Source organism: Corvus hawaiiensis, chromosome 1 (assembly GCF_020740725.1).
Source record: "Corvus hawaiiensis isolate bCorHaw1 chromosome 1, bCorHaw1.pri.cur, whole genome shotgun sequence".
NCBI lineage: Eukaryota > Metazoa > Chordata > Aves > Passeriformes > Corvidae > Corvus > Corvus hawaiiensis.
In genome coordinates this window covers 34,170,289-34,189,258 of record NC_063213.1, presented here as the reverse complement: position 1 = coordinate 34,189,258, position 18,970 = coordinate 34,170,289, and the positions used below count along the sequence as shown (strand labels likewise).

At 44.4% G+C, this 18,970-nt stretch overlaps 2 protein-coding genes across 2 annotated transcripts in view; one reads left to right on the top strand and one right to left on the bottom strand.

Moving 5' to 3' along the window:
* Positions 1 to 12,103: 12,103 nt before the first annotated feature.
* On the bottom strand, positions 12,104 to 18,050 carry TMEM158 (transmembrane protein 158). Its single transcript, XM_048299598.1, has one exon. The coding sequence runs from the start codon at positions 17,867 to 17,869 to the stop codon at positions 16,895 to 16,897; it is 975 nt and encodes a 324-aa protein (XP_048155555.1). The 5' UTR covers positions 17,870 to 18,050; the 3' UTR covers positions 12,104 to 16,894.
* A 262-nt stretch (positions 18,051 to 18,312) lies between these two features.
* LARS2 (leucyl-tRNA synthetase 2, mitochondrial) overlaps positions 18,313 to 18,970 on the top strand; it is a 134,046-nt gene continuing 133,388 nt past the window's right edge. The window contains exon 1 of the mRNA XM_048299538.1: positions 18,313 to 18,413. The gene's annotated coding sequence lies outside the window, so the exon portion shown is untranslated. The remainder of the gene's footprint in view (positions 18,414 to 18,970) is intronic.

Below are 18,970 nucleotides of genomic sequence, written 5' to 3'. Positions count from 1 at the left end.
GTTTCCGACGTTCAAGCAAGGCTCCTGTCTCTACCAGTGAAGTTTTAGAGGAAGGAATGACTTCTCAGTGTCTTCATGGATCAAACAATAGGTCTCTGAAAACCCACAGTCCAGTAATTAGATGTTTGTGGGACTTCACACAAATAGGACATCCATTGTTCCCAGCTCCTTCCCTTTTAAGTATTCAGTATAAATTTAAGATATTATTAGTTGAAGACCCTTCAGGAAATGCTGGAATTGAGTATGGCATGAAAATGGACCTGCCAAATCAATTATTTTCTTCTAGTGCTTTGCTGTAGGCTATTTTAGAACAGAACAGATATGATCTGGACTTTCAAGATGGGGTTCATCTAACAAAAGTTAGATGATGAGAAAACAGAATATTCTGCATCTTTACGTGTTTGGTGATGAATCTCCTCTCACTTCCAAAAGACGTATCTCCACAGAGCATGCTTCTGAATTCCATCCAGAGCTTACAGGAGGCAATTTATTCTTCATAGGATATAATTCCTGTTATACTCTATTCTTTTTCCATTCTTCATAAAATTATATTAAATAGCATGTAGAGAGAGAGGGAGCAAGCCTGAGGCACCAAAGGTTAAGGGGTTTGCTCGGGTGTTCCAAGCAGTGCCTGTGAGGTAGATACAGTGGCAGGACCATCTTCTGTACCAAGGTAGTGCAGCTCTGCAGGAAGCCTACAGAGCTTGTTACACCCCAGGATGGACTGGCTCAGGAAGGACAACCTGCACAAGAGATCCCTGATGATGCAAATTTGAAAGTCTGGAAAACAAAACCTGCAAGGAGAAATGGAAAGATGTGGGATTTCAGCCAAAGAGAGCACTGAACAGTGACAGAGAAAGGTTGAATACTTCGAGGGTAGCTATAAGCAGGAAGGGACTGTTTGTTTGGGGAAAGGATGTGGTAAAAAGGACAAGGAATAATGGGTTTAAATTACACTTGGTGGCATTAAAATTTGCCTTTAAGGGTGGGATTCATCTAGGCATGTATAGACATCTACCATGTAAATACTCCATCTCAGTTTCATCCATAACAGTGAAAAGAAAGAGTCAGTCACTTACAGAGCACTGATCATCTCATCCTAAAATAGACATCTAAAATAGTGCTTTCACAACACCTCGTGCTTTTCATCCACAGCAAAGCAACCTGTTTCTTGCATCCAGCACTTCCAAACTGGCTCCTGCTCTCACAGCCATAAACACTAAAGTTTGCAAATGAACGACGTATGTGGGATGGGGTGCCAGAGGCTGCTAACCCCCCTTATCCTCATTTGCTGAGGCAAAGAGCAAACCCTGGAGCAGGCTGAACTGCTGCATCCAATTAGTGCTATGACCAGGATCATACTTAGCAGTTGTGGCACTTCCCTATGAGTGCCAATGACCATGTTAGAAAGACCATATGTTTATGAAGAATATAAATGTCCCTGTTTCCTCTTGTCATGTGCTGGGAATTGGCCCTGGAACCGGCTTCCTATGAATCCTTTCAGAAGGACAAGGGGAAGAGAGAAAGAGGGAACGTTACCTTGGTGAAGGGCAGGTTTTCTCTTACACTCTAAGCTGATGGCACAGCACAGATGTCTGTGCAGCATCGTGGGTTTTGAGATGTGGAGAACAAGTTTCTGATGGCCAGATTCTATATAATCAAAGAAAAATTACAGCTTAAGTTGTCAGAAGGTAATAAATTAAATGACTCTCAAAATAATACCTTCTCTTCAACATATTGAGTTCTGTTCCAGATATGCACCTCTTTCTTTTTACATAATTCTTTATTCCAGTATTACCCACAGGAAAGGCCAGCACCACAACTGTCCTCCTTGCAGTGAACTCACACACACACACACGCACGCACGCACGCGAGCTCCTTTTTCCTTTTCATTTGATAATGCCTATAATAAAGATGCAGGGATACTCATAAGGGCTAATGGTAAGCAGTAATAAAGGGTGTACATTAGTACATTATTATTGTCATTAAAGACATAAAGGCAAATTGCAACAGCTGTATCACGTGGAAAGGAAAAAATCTCTCCAGCCAGAGCAAATGGAGATAACTGTGCTTTGCCCATCTCTGTTCTAAACCACTGAACTCAAAAGGGCTAAAGGTTGGGTTTAGTGATCTCTTTATGAAGTATAATAAAGGATACTTTTACTGGCCAGAAAGTCTAATCCCACTACACATTTTGCTTACAGAAACACTCTGAACGTTGAGCTATGGATAAGCCACCCTGCCTTTGAGACTCTGGTAAGCTTCCCTATATTGTATCAGAAACAATAAATAAATACCACCCAAAGGAGCAAAGAAACAGCCATAATCAGTACACAGAAATCAGGTCAGCACAGTGGTACTTGTAAAACATGGAAAATATACATTACACCACCAGCACAGGCATCAAATCAATACATGAGAAGATGAGGTGTTATCAGGAGGCAAGAAACTATAGATTTCTTCTAGTTTAATTGTATTTCTGCACCTCTGTAAGCTATTAGAGGTGAGTAAATATGCCAGTGTAGAGGCTTAATGATAACTTACTCCAGCACTTCTGTAACACTTTTCGTCTTCAGAATGCCACCTGTCTGAGACGTGTAGGTAAATATTAACCCTGCTCTGTAGCTGACTTATTTATAAGCTATCAGCAGGCAGGTTATGCTGGCGGGCTGCAGAGACTAATTTATAGCTCAGCCATGGGGAGTCACTTGGTTTGCCTGTACCCAGGAGTAATTTCATACTGCCGCCGATCCTTCTCCAGCCTGTAGATGGAGATTTCCTGGTCAGCGAGCTGCTGCGGTGGGAGGATAAGGGATAGCTGGCCGCAGGAGCCCCACCAGCCTCCTCCTCTCTAGATTTCACGGCCATCCCCAGGATGCCAGGACAGTTTGTCCCCTGACATTTTACCAACTGCTAGGGACAGCCAGGGGCACTTTTTTTTACATTTGGAAGAGCTTGCTCTTACTTGCTAGAGAACAAAAAGGTTCTGACCTCAACTTCTCTAGTGCAAATCAGGAGAAACAAACCACTGGGGTTGCAGCATTAGAAGCAGAGTGGTTACAAGGGAATAATTCCTTGTTATTTATTGATCACACAGAGGATTCAATTCTTGCTGTGTTACAAAGAGTCAACCAGAGAAGAAAGGACATTTCATTAAAGAAATAAATGTTTGGTGGCGATTGTTCTAGAGGCTGAGGGACTACACAACGAAAGACTTATGGCAATTTTTAACATCTTTCCTACTAGGCTAATAGCACTGTAATACACAACATCCATCCTTTCCTAATTCACTATAAACAGTTAAAAAGCAGGTCTTTGAAGACAAACAGGTGATAATTTCTGGACACAGTTATTGTCATAGCTGTTGTTGCTGTCTTGGAAACAGGATGATCATGGATAAGTACGCTGGGGCTGTGGGGAGGATGGCACCCAGCCAGCCACATGTGGGTGCTGCCGTGGGCAGCCGGACTGTGTGGAGAGGGAAACAGCCAGCAGAGCATGACAGGACATAGCTCTGCTCCCGGGAGGAAAGCTGGCACAGGGATTTGGTATGCAGGCTAAAGCACACACGTACTGAGGTAATAAAACTGATTTGGGTAAGTCTGTTGGGCCTGCATATACTGAGGTGTTCATGGTGCTTTATGCCACTGTGCATTAATGGGACAACTGGTGAATGCACATTTTCATTCCTTTTCTGCTGTTTAACTTGCCAATGAGTCACTTGCTCATTGCACAGGCCAGTCTTTGATGGCATCATTAGACTGTGATTACATCATAAATCACACTGGTGTTAAAGCAAATACCCATCTCTGTAGAGCAAACAAAGATGTGCCTTGTGAATATCTTTATTGTTGTGAGTCTCTGTCTTCCTTGAGAAAGCAAGATATATACAGTCCCATTCTTCTCTGATGTACTTGAGTGAAAAATCACTCGTTTTAGTTGCAGTGGCTACCTAAATGTCTTGTTTGCTCCTTTTAACTTTGTGAATTATTTACATTCAAAATTAATCATGACTCATGATGAGGTAGAGAAGAGAGCAGCTATCTGCTCTAAAGGAGCAAGTCCTTCCATTTTCCAAGCCTCCCATCTGAAAAACTCATATCCCAAGAGTCAGGTCAGAGGAATGGGATGGCCAGAGGAGATAGTGGAGGATGCAGTCAGGGATCAAGCAAGATCAGGTGAAGTGGCTGAGAACAGAGAAGCAGGTCAAAGCTGGGGTGTTCAGAGGCAGAAGCAGCACGCAGAGTTTAAAAGCAGGAGACTAAAACAATGACCAGCAGCAAGAATCTGGAGCATAACAGCAGCCAAGAGCCGGGCTAAGCCGAGTCAAGGCATCTCAGCAGCCCCCCAAGGACAATCTAGGGGCTGATGACCAACTGCAGCTCGAATGCCTGGGATCCATAGGTTGGCTCAGAATAGCCCTGACATTTTGGAGCAAGAGGAGAAGTGGGGTAGTCAGACACCTCCTTCAGAACAGTGCAGCAATGGCAGTGCACCTCTTAAGCTGCACTGTGGTAAGCTAGAAGCGTGCAGCTGAAAATTCTGTGGGGTTCCTGTGGGGTTCCATCATGATGCCACAGGCTGGGTTTTCTGCTGGGACACAGCTTTGGTATTGACTTGTATGTGCAGCACATCAGAATGGGCTTGCTGAAGTTTACAGAGAGGTGTAGTCATGCTAGCACTTGGAAAGCCTGTGGTAAAGTCATACACTGCCTACATCCTCTCACAGGTCAACTGTGTGTGAATCATGTTACCATTCATATACTGGGTATTTCCTCACAGAGGCCCAGCTTTCATTAATGCTGTCTCCAATTATTATTCAAACACATGCTTTTTCTATCCATCTCATACATTAATTTTTTTCCATTTCTCAATATGCAGAAGGTAATCTGATTACAACTGTGACCTTTAAGACAAGGCATAGGTTGCTTTTAAAATGCCATTCTCAGTATAATGTACACATAAACGTAACCTTATTAGACACTATTACTGGTTATTAATGACATGAGGCATAAATATCTGTGCACAGAGAGTATAACCAGATGTACTCCTGAATTAAAATACCAGTCATGTTACCTCTAATCACTCAGACCTTTGGGCACAAGCAATGCTCGCCTAACAAACTTAGAGACAGGAATGGATTCTTCTGTAAGAACAACTGTAGTAGTTGGTTTATCTTGCCATCATCTTCAAAAAGGCCCTCAGAGAAAAGAAAATTCAGGATGTCCAATGAAATACATTACAAGAATATACTTTTACCCAAAAATATTACGCATGGAATATTCTGATACGTACGTCAAGGAAAACAGGAAACCATCAAAGTCACACTGGGATGTAGCAGACAAACCACCAATGGGGAAAAACAACTTAGGGAAAGAAGTGTGAAACCTTGAGAATGCAAGAAACCTGGAGTACTGGAACAGGCAATGTAAACACAAATGTCTTTCAGCCATGGCATTTGGATTCCACTTGCACAGCACCTTAAGGTGCAAACAACCACAGAAAATCTTGCTCAATTGAAATGCTTTTTAAAAATTCTGGCTCCCACGAGTAACTAACAAAGTGAAAACATAACAGCATGACTGATCATGGCAGGACTCAGACAGTGATCACCCCCCTCTTCTCAGCACTGGTGAGGCCACGCCTTGAATCCTGTGTCTAGTTTTGGTCCCCTCCCTACAAGATAGACATTGAGCTGCTGGACTGAGTCCAGAGAAGAGCAAAGAAGCTGGGGAAGTGTCTGGAGCATAAGTGTTATGGGAGGCAGCTGCAGGAACTGGGGTGGTTAGAAAAGGAGGCTCAGGGGAAAACTTGTGACTCTCTACAACTGCCTGAAAGGAGGTTGTAGACAGGTAGGAGCCTGCATCTTCTCCCAAGTAACAAGCAACAGGACAAGAGGAAATGGCCTCAACCAGGGAAGGTTTAGATTGAATGTTAGTTAAAATTTCTTCCCAGAAAGGACTGTTAGGCATTGGAATGGGCTGCCCAGGGAAGTGCTTGAGTCACTGCTCCTGGAGGTATTTAAAAGACTTGTAGATGTGGCACTTACTGCTATGGTTTAGCAATGAACATGGAGGGTGCAAGGTTAATGGTTGGACTTGAGGATCTAAGGGTCTTTTCGAACCTAAACAATTCTGTGATTCCATGGAAACTAGAGTCAGTCAGAGCAGCTCTAAGTGCCTCTTTAGACCAGCCTAAACACATGGTGATTGTGCTGCTTGCTCTGAAGCAGTGCTCACACCAACAGCCATGGTAGTGTGACGTGGCAGCTGTCACCAGGCAGCCACACCAGGAAACCACCTCCTCAGACCTGTCCCAGCTATCTGCTCTGCATGCCCACAGCTCATGGACACATGCAGGATTGTGCCTCCAAGGTGGCACTGGGATGACCCTGCAGTGGCGATGGTGTCTGCTGCCCTCAGCCCTCGGCCTGCCCTCTCTCAGAAGTTTCACCCTGCTGCTCACCCAGGAGAAGGCTCAGATGTGTCAGTTCGGTGTGGTTAACTGGCACATACTGCAACACATGGGGTGAGTCAGTACGAGGCATGGGCTGCTGTGTGGTACTTTCCATCGGTAATGTTCTCATGGGATCTATTTTTTCAGCATATATATATATATATATATATATACACATATATATATATTCTATACTTTCTCTGAAGTAACTCAAACCCCTACATTTCCGTTGTCTGAAATAACACAAAAACCTATGGTAATGTGGAAAGTTAAACCCCTCAAATTCCAAACAGAGGAGCTGATACATCCTCCTTTCCTTATGCTTTACCCAGACTGACTGCTCAGTGCTTTGAACTGACAAATAAAGATGAATTTCTGAAAAGCATTGCAGCAAACGTTGATTTCTTTTTTCCCTGAAGTCACACTCCACTCTTTACAACAGGCAGCGTAAAGAAACATCCAGCTCACTGTTTCTGTGCTAACTCCAAGCTTAGTATTGCTTGTAGCAAGTTTTTGCTGAATTGCTCACATATTCCACTGCTTCCTGAATAACCACAACTATAAACATACTGAGTAAAACTAGTCAGTACAGCAGCTGTAGGAAATAAAGGCAAGAAAATTAAGACGATCAAAGTGAAAGAACATTTTGTACCTTTTAAATCCTAATATTCAAGACAGTCTTATAGGGTAGATGAAATATGCTTTTATCATTGAAGAACTCAGAGTAGTAGTTTGAAAATATTTTATGTGCATTGTCGTGAGTAACTGGTTTTACTGTGAGTGTGGGATTGGAAGATATTAGGAAGCAGCTAAGCACAATGATTATTTGCCAGGCAATAGCAGATAACACATGCTTGGGAACTTGCTGTGAATGCTTTCTGTTGCTCCAGTCTATCTGTAGTCCTCAACACTGAGGATTCTGGTATTTTAAACATATTACAGAAATGTATTAACTTTGGTGTTTTCCATCTTATGAGCTCTCTGAATATCATTGTTAGAAGGATTTAACTGTGATTTTAAGCAGGTTTTTTTGTCAGAAATGTCATTAACACTATTAATCCTCATAGATTTCGCATTATCTTTTTATATTTAACAAAGGAAACATAGCAATAGAGACCACTTGATTGACACAAAGATATTAAAGATAGTGCAGTTATCAGATGAATCACAGGCAATTTGATGAAATTAATTGGGAAATGTTCAAAAAGTGATCCTATCCCTGTCACTATGCTAAAAGACTTTCTAATCATGCAGTTAAGGGGGGCTGTTCTCATGGCAATTGGCAGGAGTTACATGCACAGGAAAAGGCTCCTGTCTTGTTTTTGAAGAACTGGATCATTCAGCATCTGTCCTTCAGGGGGGTTGTTTTTCTTACACAGGTAAAGTCTCTGATTTCTGCTTCACTGTGCTCTGCACATGTAGGAAAACAGATTAGCTACTGTTGTTTTCTTTCTGCACTTCGTGTGTGGGAGGAGAGTAAATCTCTCTGACCCATTCCACCCACGGCACTTCAGTTAGCATTGGGCATCACCATTATCAATCTCACTGGATGAATTCAGGGAACTCAGAATTGTCACAGGCATGAAAAATTCCAGCTGTAGGAAAAAAATAAGAGTTGTATTCTTCTGTCTTAAACCAGCATGGGTTGATGCCTTTAAGTGTTACAATGGGGATGTCATGGGGAGAGGATATGAGTCTCTGTTTCAGAAATGGAGATAAGTAAGTGACATTTTGGAGGATGGGTTTTGTCATAGGCAATCCACTCTAACATAAGGATAGCTAGAGCAAAGCCTAGGAAATTACATTTTATATGCAGGGCAAAGAAGTATTCCCAGGTAGCATCCATAAATTCTAAAAAAAATAACCAGTCAATTCTGAAAAAAATAAAAAAAGTCAAACTCTGAAAAAAAAAATAAAGCAAGCCAAAAAAGCCTGGAAAACTCTGAGTATGGGATAAAGACTTCAGTACATGGCTCATATAATGCACAGACACTCCTGGAAAGCTCAGCTAAAGATCTTTTCTGCTCAAAATGACTTTTAGACCAAGCCTCATTTCATTTCCAAAATGGAGGATATGGTTTTCCTTAGCTGCCCCACATGGACCTATAAGGAGGGTCCACAGCCATGGAGCTGAGGAGCACTCCACAGGCATGGAGTGCAACCAAATGAGCAAGAGGAATGAGAGGTCTGCTGACAGTGGTCTTCTCCATGAACAGCTACATTACATACATGTACAGCTATAGCAGTTTTTGTGAGAAACTGCTGCTTGCATGGGCTTGCAGTAAATTTATTCACAGTAATAGCCACCATAACTGTGTGTCCAGGAAAGAAGGAAAGCACATGTGTGGCTGGGGTAGAGTACAGAGGGATAAGACATCAGTCTTCACATTTTCAGCCCCTAAGTGATCCTACAAATAGATAGTGGGAATTGAGGTGCCATGGGAAATGCTCGTCTTAGGGACTAGACGAGGTGTTGCATATAAACATCATGCCCCAAAAGTGGGTTTCTCTGTGTTAAGAAAATGATGTGACCCTGCATCATTAAATGCTTTACATGTCCTGGAGGAAATGAAAAAAATCTCAAGAATTCATACTAAGTATTGCCTGAAGAAAGTACTTTCCAGTTTCCATTTAGGAGCAACTACATTTCTGGCATAATTAGGCACATCTCATATTCTCCAGAGAAAATGTGATGAAACACAAAGTGCAAGAAAAGAAATGAAATAGCCCCATGATTAAATCTCCACCAGCTACCTCCATACCAAATCTTTCATATCTTCACCTCCTAAAAAATATTTCTTACACTTTGGGGAATTCTTTCAAATTCTTTTGGATTAATTACAATCTCTTCCAGTAATATTCATCACTTAGTAATGATTTGTTTTAATATGTCTGCTCTCAGCAACACCTATCAATGGGAAAAACATTTCCAAAGTACAGCTATTGCCTGGATAAATTGTGCAGAATACCTTAATTGAGCAACACAAGGCTCTATACATGCCCTTCAGTGCAAAAACAAACACAGAAGGAATAAAATCATGTTCATGCTTTGCATTTTTATTGTGCTTCACACATTCAAAATGCCGTATGGGATTTACCTCATTAATCCTTTCACTACCAGTATGAAAAGTATAAATATTATTTTGTCCCCATCTAGAGGGACACAGACAAGTTTTCATAAGGCCTGAACCTCACAAGCCCCAGTCTGAGCTGTACGCATTTATCATCTTACAAAAGGAAGGCTGTGGTGAGTTAGCCTGGTCACTCAGCTGTTAACTAGTAAAGCCAGAAGGCTACTAGACCAACACTTGAAAAATCTGCCAGATCCACTGCTCATACAACTTTCCCATGTGCCATCATCCAGGGCAACCAGGTTGACTCTCTGTGGAATCTGAGATTTAATTGAAAAGTAATGGGTTTTGGCCCTGTGGTTGCATACCTGAGCCAAGTGTAACTTTAGATGCTGATCCACTCCTAAGTGAGATCATTTCTGCTCTGGCTGTGAGACACCTACCTTTGGTTAGAGCACAAGGCAGGATGAGACACATTCTAACATTTCAGTTGAGGATATGTGGGAAAAATTACATGTGAGGGTTCCCATAATACACGAGAGAGGGTTTTGGGCAGGTGCATGAGTAGAGGGTGATTCAGAGACAGGACTTTTAGAAATTAAGGAGGAAGGAACTCTTCAAATTGCTCTGCTTTTCATTTACCAGAAGACAAAATAACTGAGGGCCCTTGCTCAGTGTCTGGGGCAGATGTGGGGAAGAAGTCCTGTGACAATAGAACTGGTGGGAGAGACAACTTTTCACTTGGGTTTCACCCTCAACACAAGGTTTCCTGTTCATCTTTGTCCTAGAAGTGTCACAGACCAAAGGCATGAGACGTACAGTCTGAATGGGTGGGATGCAGAGTGGAAAAGCAGAAGAAACTGACAGCACAGTTTCCTGAAGTACTTTTTTTAGGGCTTGATAATAAAAGACACTTGTGGGAAAGACGGGTGGGAAATCTGAAGGCAGAAAATGTCAAGATAAATACATGCTATGGGAAGAGAGAAGGGAAGACGGACATACCAAGTGAGAAAGAACAGATCTTGAGAATGATTAATTTTCAATGACAGAAGACAAATGGAGTGAAACTTCGGAAACAATGAAGATAGGCACAAAAAAAGGGAAGATTATGTAGGTAGTCATTAAAGTGTTTGAGTGAGGAAGTATTGGCAATGTAGAGCAGAATGCCATCCACAGCATTCCAGCACATAGTCTTGTCTACAGCAGTGACCTGACCCAGCCTGGGACATGCAGTCACACCAGCATTGCTTCAGGTGGAAAGCTTTAATACAGTTACGATGAACATTCTTGCGTTGGACAACGAGAAACGTATTTTTGGTACGGATCAATGCAAGATGTGATGGAATAACCATACCCATTCCAAAAAAGTGATATTTTAGCATGTTTTCCTTACAACTTCAGAGAACATATGAAGCAAAATTAGAGTAGAATCAGAACCACAGAGTCACAGAACATCCTGAGGCAGAAGGGACCCGTGAGGACCACTGAGTCCAGCTCCTGGCCCTGCACAGGACAACCCCAAAAAACACACCATGTGTCTGAGAGCATTGCCCAAACACTTCTTGAACTCTGTCAGGCTTGGTGCCATGACCTGGGGTAGAGTAGATAACATATGCATGAAAGTGCCCTGCCATTTCGTTGTTTAGCTGCCAGCAACACATAGCGTTTTATTAATGGTATGGTGGTGTCATTTCCTAATTTTTCTTAAGCCTCACATTTATTTCCAGGCCGTTATTCTCTTTTGCCACTAGTTGTCCCACTTAGGGCCAAAACTGCTATCAGTTGTTCAAGCAAAGAACTGAAAAGTTTGAATATGGAAAGATTGAATATGAAGTACGTAATCAAGTTTCTAATTCACTTAGTGTCATTTTCTTTCTCCATGATCTTATACACTGTCTTTTTCCCAGCTGATACTTCGCAGCTTCTTTGCAGGATGTACTGGCACATTTACTCCCTTTCATGCTTTTTCTAGGTCTCGTTTTTTTATTCCTCCACGATCTTCTGTATCTCCATTCAAAGCACTTCATGTTGCTTAGCAACACCCAGAATGACACCAACAAGGTACAGTCCCACAGCTTCTAACAAGTCTCACCTTACAAGGAACAAACATATAATTTAACTTCGCACTCCCAGTGAATTCACTTCCTCAGAATGGCACTGATCTCTTATTTATGTCTCATTAATCTGATGTTTTCTAGGACAGCTAAGAACAAGTCAAACATGCAGAAACAAACGGCATTTCATAGGATATTTGCATCTTGCAGTTTTGCTCTGTTTTGTTCTGACATTGTTAAACTGCCGAGATAACAAGAAAGCGAAAATAAAAGATAATGTTTTAGATCCTGGTTTTCCCAACATGCAGATCCAGGGACTCTGATTGACATATAAATGCTCAAACTGCTACACTCAGTTATGAACCCAAACTTTATAAAAAGTTGGAGATGTGAGACTGAAGCTTGTCCACAAATCTAATTAAACACCATCCAGATATTTCCAATAAACATCTTTAATATCCCAAATTTTGTACCAGACTGCTTTCTTCCTCAGCACAGTAGAACAGAAACACAACAAATGGGTTAAGCTAATTTTTTAATTATTATTATTATTATGATGATGATTTACAATTGTTTTGGACAACTTATTTAACCAGAACTATTATGAAGATGGGGCAAGAAATACAGTAACTTATCTGTCACAAGCTGTTATTAATTCCAAATCGCAGAAGAGAATTTTTTTTCCACAAAAAATCACATACAAAATCACAACATGAAACACTCAAATGCACTTCTGGTCTTCACTGAAATCTTCGGCTTCTGAGGGGAAAAATGGAAACTGATTTTTTTGTTTAAAAATATGCTTTTAAAAATCAGTTACTGGTTAAAAAGATTTTTTACTCTTTGAAATCTGAATACATTTGGGATTTGATATTTACACTTTTCCCAGAATCATTACAAATGTTTTTTTGCAAAGTCAAGGCCTCTCCCTGAAATATATTGGAAAAAAATTACATTTATTCAGTAAAATTCCTTGAAAAATATGTGAAAATTTCATACTGGCTTCAGAAGGAAGCTAACTTCCAAGCTGGCAAGGCCCTACACTGGACTGAGAAATCCTGGCTTTGGATTTATAAACTACATGTATAAAAAAACCAAAGAGGAACAAGAACATCATACCTACCCCTACATCTAGATATATATATCTCTTCAAAATAAATCCTTTGATCTCCAGTCCTACAAAACCTCAATTAACTACCCGATTTCACTAGGCTCTTGTTCGGCCCCTGGGATCACGTAACATCAGCCCTGGAGATACTTCTATTCAGCAAGCAGATGTCATTATGAATAATACGTATTCAGCCAACTACAGCTTTTAATTAGGTCTTTTTAGGGTCTGGTTCAGTAGCCCTTACTCATATTGAGTAATATTCACTGCACAAATAGTCCTGCTGTTGCAGTTGCATTAATCATCGAAAGCACTGGTGAACTAAGCCCTGGATAAGTAACAACTCTTACATTTAACCTAGTACGGCAGTTTTGCTCCAAATATCCAAATACCCCCTGACCTACAGAAATGCTTGATTACTGACAACCTATTGAGCAGCAGTATGCTTACATAACATATAGCTATTATTATACTGTACTACATTTTTGTATTTTTATTATTGGAATCAATGTGGCACTAAGAACAGCAAAACTGTGTCCATGCTAAAACTACATATTCCTCTGTATACTTCTGCTTCTAACACATCTATGAAACATAACTAAGAAAATAGGTGAGAGATTAAATTCTGAGGGCTGAATATACAGAAAAAAATTGTACCAGTCTAACACTAGCAGACAAGCCTACTACCTTCTAATGCTGAATCTTGAGAGTGTTGCTGGCTCCTGGAATGAAAACAAAAATCTGTAATAGAGTTGAATTACATTTAAAAAGTAGTTCAAGAAACTCCCTCTGTTTCTACGTATCCCTTGCTTTCCAACAAACATTTGTACGTATATAAAACCAGGATAACTTACCAGGAAACATGATCCAACAAATAGTGAAGGAAAACCAGTACTGCTTCCTCAGTATTATTTGTTTCTCATCATCCCTTTTCTCACTTCTGATTTAACTTTCTCTTCTACACAGTGAGTCCTCATATGTAGATAGATATATACAAATATATGCCCTCCCTGAGTACATAAAGGATTATATATGGTGACTAATCTGCTCTCGTGCTGACCCTGCTACCAGCTGGTCTTAAAAATAAATCCAAATGAATAAAAATGGCTTAGAATAAACTCCAGCTAAGAGACAATAAAGCTCCACTGCCAGCGAAGAAGAAAAGAAATAGACATTTCAGTGTCTAAACTTGGAATCTTAAACTAGCTGGTGTGCAGATGTATCATTTCACATTGTCCTGGGCTTGCCTCTTCTCGGTTGCATTCAGATGCAATTCCCATGCATGAAGGCAAAAGTTACTCAAAATCATAGTTTACTTAGAGTCGTAGTAGCAGCCACAGCTACAGGAGCAGAGCTATTGATGTTAGATGTAACAGTGACTGAAGAAAGCTCTCAGTTTGCATAGTGCATTTCCACTCTCTGTTCTTTACAGGAGAAGTCCTGCTGCCACCTCACTGAAACCCGAGGGTTCAGGGAGTTAGATCCAGGCTAAAGCCTGTACAGCAGGTAATCCCTGTGCCCCTGCTGTGCCTTAAATTCCTCTTCAAGGCACAGAAACACGGACTGGTCTCTCTCTGCGAAGGGAACATCTTTATGCCCACGATTACTGCGATCTAAGGAAACACCTTCCCTAACCCACAAGGGCTCTTTGCACATTGTGTCTGAGATCAGTACTCCCTGAAAACAATACAGTTTTTTGTATTCTGGACAAGATTTGCTTTCGGAGTTTGTTTGCTTGTTTAGTGCCATCCCTCTGTTCTAAACATTCGGGTCTTAGCAGATTTTTAATAGCTCCAGTTACAAGTGTATTTATAGAATAACTATGAGAAAATCCCTCTCTTGTATCATGTTTTTTAAGTGAAGCAGCAAAATATTCTGAGTGTGGCACTGTCTATTCACAAAGTTTGTATTCAAGCTGATATTGATAGAAGTTAGAAAAACCAGTTTTGGTGTACCACTTGCTAAGTGTCTGCAAGAACTGCAAATAATAAGCCTTTAGTAACTGACGCTGTTTCAGACAGTAACACCATTCCCTTGTTTACGTTGATGCAATTCAGAAAAAATACCCCAATATCACATCACTGGTGAAACAAGGATAAGCAAAAAAGAGATTCCACCCTTGAGTTTAAGCACAGGCTGCCTGGATCAGTGAGGACTATACATCATGAATTAATAAAGCCAGAAAAACTTCCAGTCGAAATTGTTAACTCTCTGCCTAAATGCATCTCATTCAAAAGATGAAATTATTCTGTACCATGGCAACTTTTCTGAGGTCTATTCCATACGTAGAACATTTCTCTTTTGAGAGGGTCTTAGCAGTACCTTCATATTTTCCTGCTAGCCCTGCCTTTCAGCATGAAGAGGCATCTCTGTCACACAGGACATGATAGGCAAAGAATTGCCCTCTAGCAAGTCAAATGTCTGTGCACAAGAGTTTGCACAAGGTGGAAATGACACTGTTTTACATGTCAAGGAAAGAAAATAGGGGCTCTCTAAACCAGGCATACAGGGGCAGGTGCCCTTTGGATCAACAGGTCAAGAGAACGCTTCTCACTGTGACCGGATCCTCTACTTTCTGAAAACAACACAATGGCAATGTTTACTCAAGTGGCAACCCCAACAACAGGATTAACAGGAGAAACAGTGGGTGTAGAGGCAGCCCAGTAACATGGAGTATTTTTAAATCTTGATTTATTTCTGCTGTTTGTCAATGTTTTACTCTCTGTCCTTTTTTCCCAGACAGCATACACATAGAGCATGCATTTATTTTATTTTGTTCTCAATTAAAAAATATGGGAATCCTAAGAATTTAATCCTTCCAGACTTTTCATCCAGTCATTTCCACCATACATTACGAATACACCAAATTACCCCCAAGCAAATTCATGCATTCCTAGCAAATTAAATACATTGATGTTGACAAAAGAATGAGAATTCCTATTGCAAATATTTGTCACTTAGCTCGTATTTTGGTTTTAGAAACTTCAGCTGGACTAATCATGTCTAAGGCAAATGAAACAACTTTTTATAAGGCTAAACAGTTGGAAGTATACAACAAATGATATTTCAGGCTACACAACTGTCTGCTCAAACAAGAGAGAAGAAATCTTTCTTCTTTACATGCTTGCACAGCAGCAGCTGGAATCTAGTTCTGGACTGGCAGCTCCTGCCTTCTCACCCCACAGACTTGCTGTGAGCAACCCTGCAGACTGGTAGATGAAAAAGAGGTACAGTATTACTGTGTCTCCAACAAATACACTGCATCTAAGCTGGTTTTGAGGAATGAACTTTGGGGAAGTCAGAGACTTGTCCCATGCTGTTTAGCATAACTCAGAGTGGGCCTCATCTTCCTAGGACTGAAGCCACCCAACTTCAAACCGAGGAGAAAGCCGTAGTCTGTGGAATTGTGCAGATGAAATTGTGGATCTCTGCCACAGCCATGCTCCCCACCCCTCTCCACCCAACCCTGGTGCAGGCATACAGACCCACATCTGTTGTACAGATAGGGCAGTCAGAAAGGGTTTGGGATTCTTTTTTTGCCACCAACAGCCCTGGTAACACCATTTCACGGGGAAAGGAGCTTCGTGGCAGGTTTGCAGACAGGAAGGCCAGCCAAACCCTCTGTTCCACCCTGGAGGAAACAGACCAACAAAAGGCTACAGTGGCTCCAGAAAGAAAACCTCTGTATTAAAAGCCAAATAATGTGGAGCTACAATAATAAATACACACTATCTCAACCAGGAAATACAGTGTGAAAGGTTCATTAAAGTTCAGCTTCAGCAATAACAATATATATACCGGTTCTCCATTCTGTCAGAGACATCCCTTTCTGTCCATAAAGGAAAAACCCGTTCAGACTACATCCTATACAAAAACGCTACTCCGACAACAAATGCAGCCGAATAGGAGGGTCTTTGATTTCCTCCACTGATTTTTTAGGGGGGCTTTTTCTTGCCTGTTTTTTGGGGCGGTTTTTTGTTTGTTTTTTTGTTTTGTTTTTTTAACTAAAAGGTTCGTTTAAAACGGGTATTAAAGATACAAAACGCGCACATATGATTTGGTGCCCTCGGGGCCGGGCCGGGCGCTGAGGCGGCCCCACGTTCCGCCGCGCACCTGTGGCACGCTGCAAACAAGACAAACACGACAGAGTCCGTCCCGCGTCCCTCCACAGCACAAGACGAAGAGAAGGGGGTCACCGGGAGAGGCTACTTGGCGGCGGCGGCGGTGGCGGTGCCGGCGGCGGTGCCGCGGCGCTGCTCCATGCCGTTGGGCAGGAATCCGGCGATGATGGGCACAGGCCAGATGAGGGCGGCCACGCTCCATACGATGATGACCAGAGTCATGAAACAAGCCACCAAGGTGGACTCGATGGGCTTGCGGTTCATCCGCCAGCCCGGCTCGCCCTTCAGCTCCTCCAAGCTGAAATCCAGGCAGCAGAAATTCAGCGGCTCCCCTTGCAGCCAGTACTGGCCGGGCTCGGCCGCCGGCGTGTAGGAAAGCGAGGAGGAGGCGGCGGCGGCCGCGGCAGCAGCAGCGGCGGGGGGCTGAGGGGCGGCGGGGGGCTGGGGCGCGGCGCTCCGCAGGCGCCCGACCCGCCTGCCCCGCACCCAGCTGCAGCCCACGCAGAGGCGCAAGTCCTGCTGGGCGCCGCCGGCCGCCAGCCCCAGGTGCTCGATAAGCAGCGGCGGCCCCACGCGGTGGAAGGCGGCGGAGAAGAAGGCCCGCCCGTGGCTGTTGGTGGAGAAGAGCAAGAGGTCGCACTGGATGCCCAGCGGGCGGCTCCAGCGGACCAGCAGCGAGCTCAGCATCTGCCGCTGCACGCTGATGTTGCAGTGCGGGTCCTCGGCGGGCTGCGGCTGCCCCTGCGGCTGGGGACGCTGCTGCTGCTCCTGCTGCTGCTGCCCCTGCTGGTCCTGCCCGGAGGTGGTGGGAGCGGAAGGGAAAGGCCCTTGGCTAGGGGTAGCCGGTGTGCCCGGGCTGTCGGTGCTGCCTTCCTCCTTGCTTGCTGCCCCGTCGAGGTCCATCTCGAGGCTGGCCAAGGAGCGGGAGGAGGAGTTGGCAGGGGGCAAGAAGAGCTCCTGCTCCTGCTCCTCCTGCCCGCTGGCAGCCGCCGAGGGGCTCCAGCCCTGGCAGGGCGGCAGGCAGGCGGCCAGCAGTGCCGGGAAGAGCAGCGGCAGCATGGCATTAACTTAGAGCCGGAGAGGAGGGAGAGGAGGAGGAGGAACGGGAGGCTGCATGGCGCTGCCGGCTGCCATCTGGGAAAGGAGGCACAGTGCTCTCGCCGAGCGAGCGAGAGAAAGGGAAGGAGGGTGGAGGCAGGCGAGGGGGTGGGAGCGGGGCTGGGGCTGCCGCGGCGACGAGCCGAGCGAGCCGGGAGCCTCGGTGACGGCAGCGGCTCCCCCGCCTCCCCCGCCCCCGGCCCGGCCTGGCCCGGCCCGGCAGCGCCCCGGCGGGAGGAGCCCTGCGGGCCCTCCGCGCCCGGCGGAGCTGGCCCGGGGCAGCCGCGCTCCGGGCAGGCAGCGCTCCCTCCCCGGGCCGTGGGCCGGCAGCGGCCGCCGCTGTCCCCTCAGCCGGGGGCCCTCTCCCCACAGGGACCCCTCTCCCGCGCCGCCGCCGCGCCGGTACCCCGTGCCCGTGTCCGAGGGGAGAGCTGGAGCCTCCCAGCTCTACCGCCACCGCCGCACCCGCGGGGGTCGCCGTGGTGGCCGCCGCTCTCCCTCCTCGGTGGGCAAGGGCGAGGAAAAGGGGCTGGCGGCGATCAGCGCGCTCCTGCCGCCGCCTCGGGCCGGGGCGGGGGGCGCGGATGCGGGAATAGCATCCAGGAACCGACTGCACACGCTTTAACTGCGACTTTATAGCAAGGGAACGGCACGGGACGGGGGAGACGCGCAGAAAAGGAGTTTAAACTCGGTGGCTGCGCCCTCTCCAGCGGTGCCCTCTAAGTCCGGACTCAGCCCCAGGATCTGCTCCCTCAGCTGGGTGTCCAAACCTGGCCTTGGACCACAGGCATCCCACCCGTCCGACGGGCGCTGTCGCTCCTTGTAGCAATGATTTAAACGAGGAAGCTGCTTACAAGCAGCACAAAGCTCCTAAGCGTGGTAGCCGTGAGATTTGGCAGCGTTTTTGAAACGCTGCTTTATAAGCATGATCGTTTATAATCAGACTAGATAGTCAGGCTTGTTTTGTGACCCTGTGCTAGTTACAGTATTACTCTTGACACGGTTTGGGGCTTGCTGTGTTGCAGTTTGACACTCGGAGCCGAGGGGAGGGTCAGAACTAAT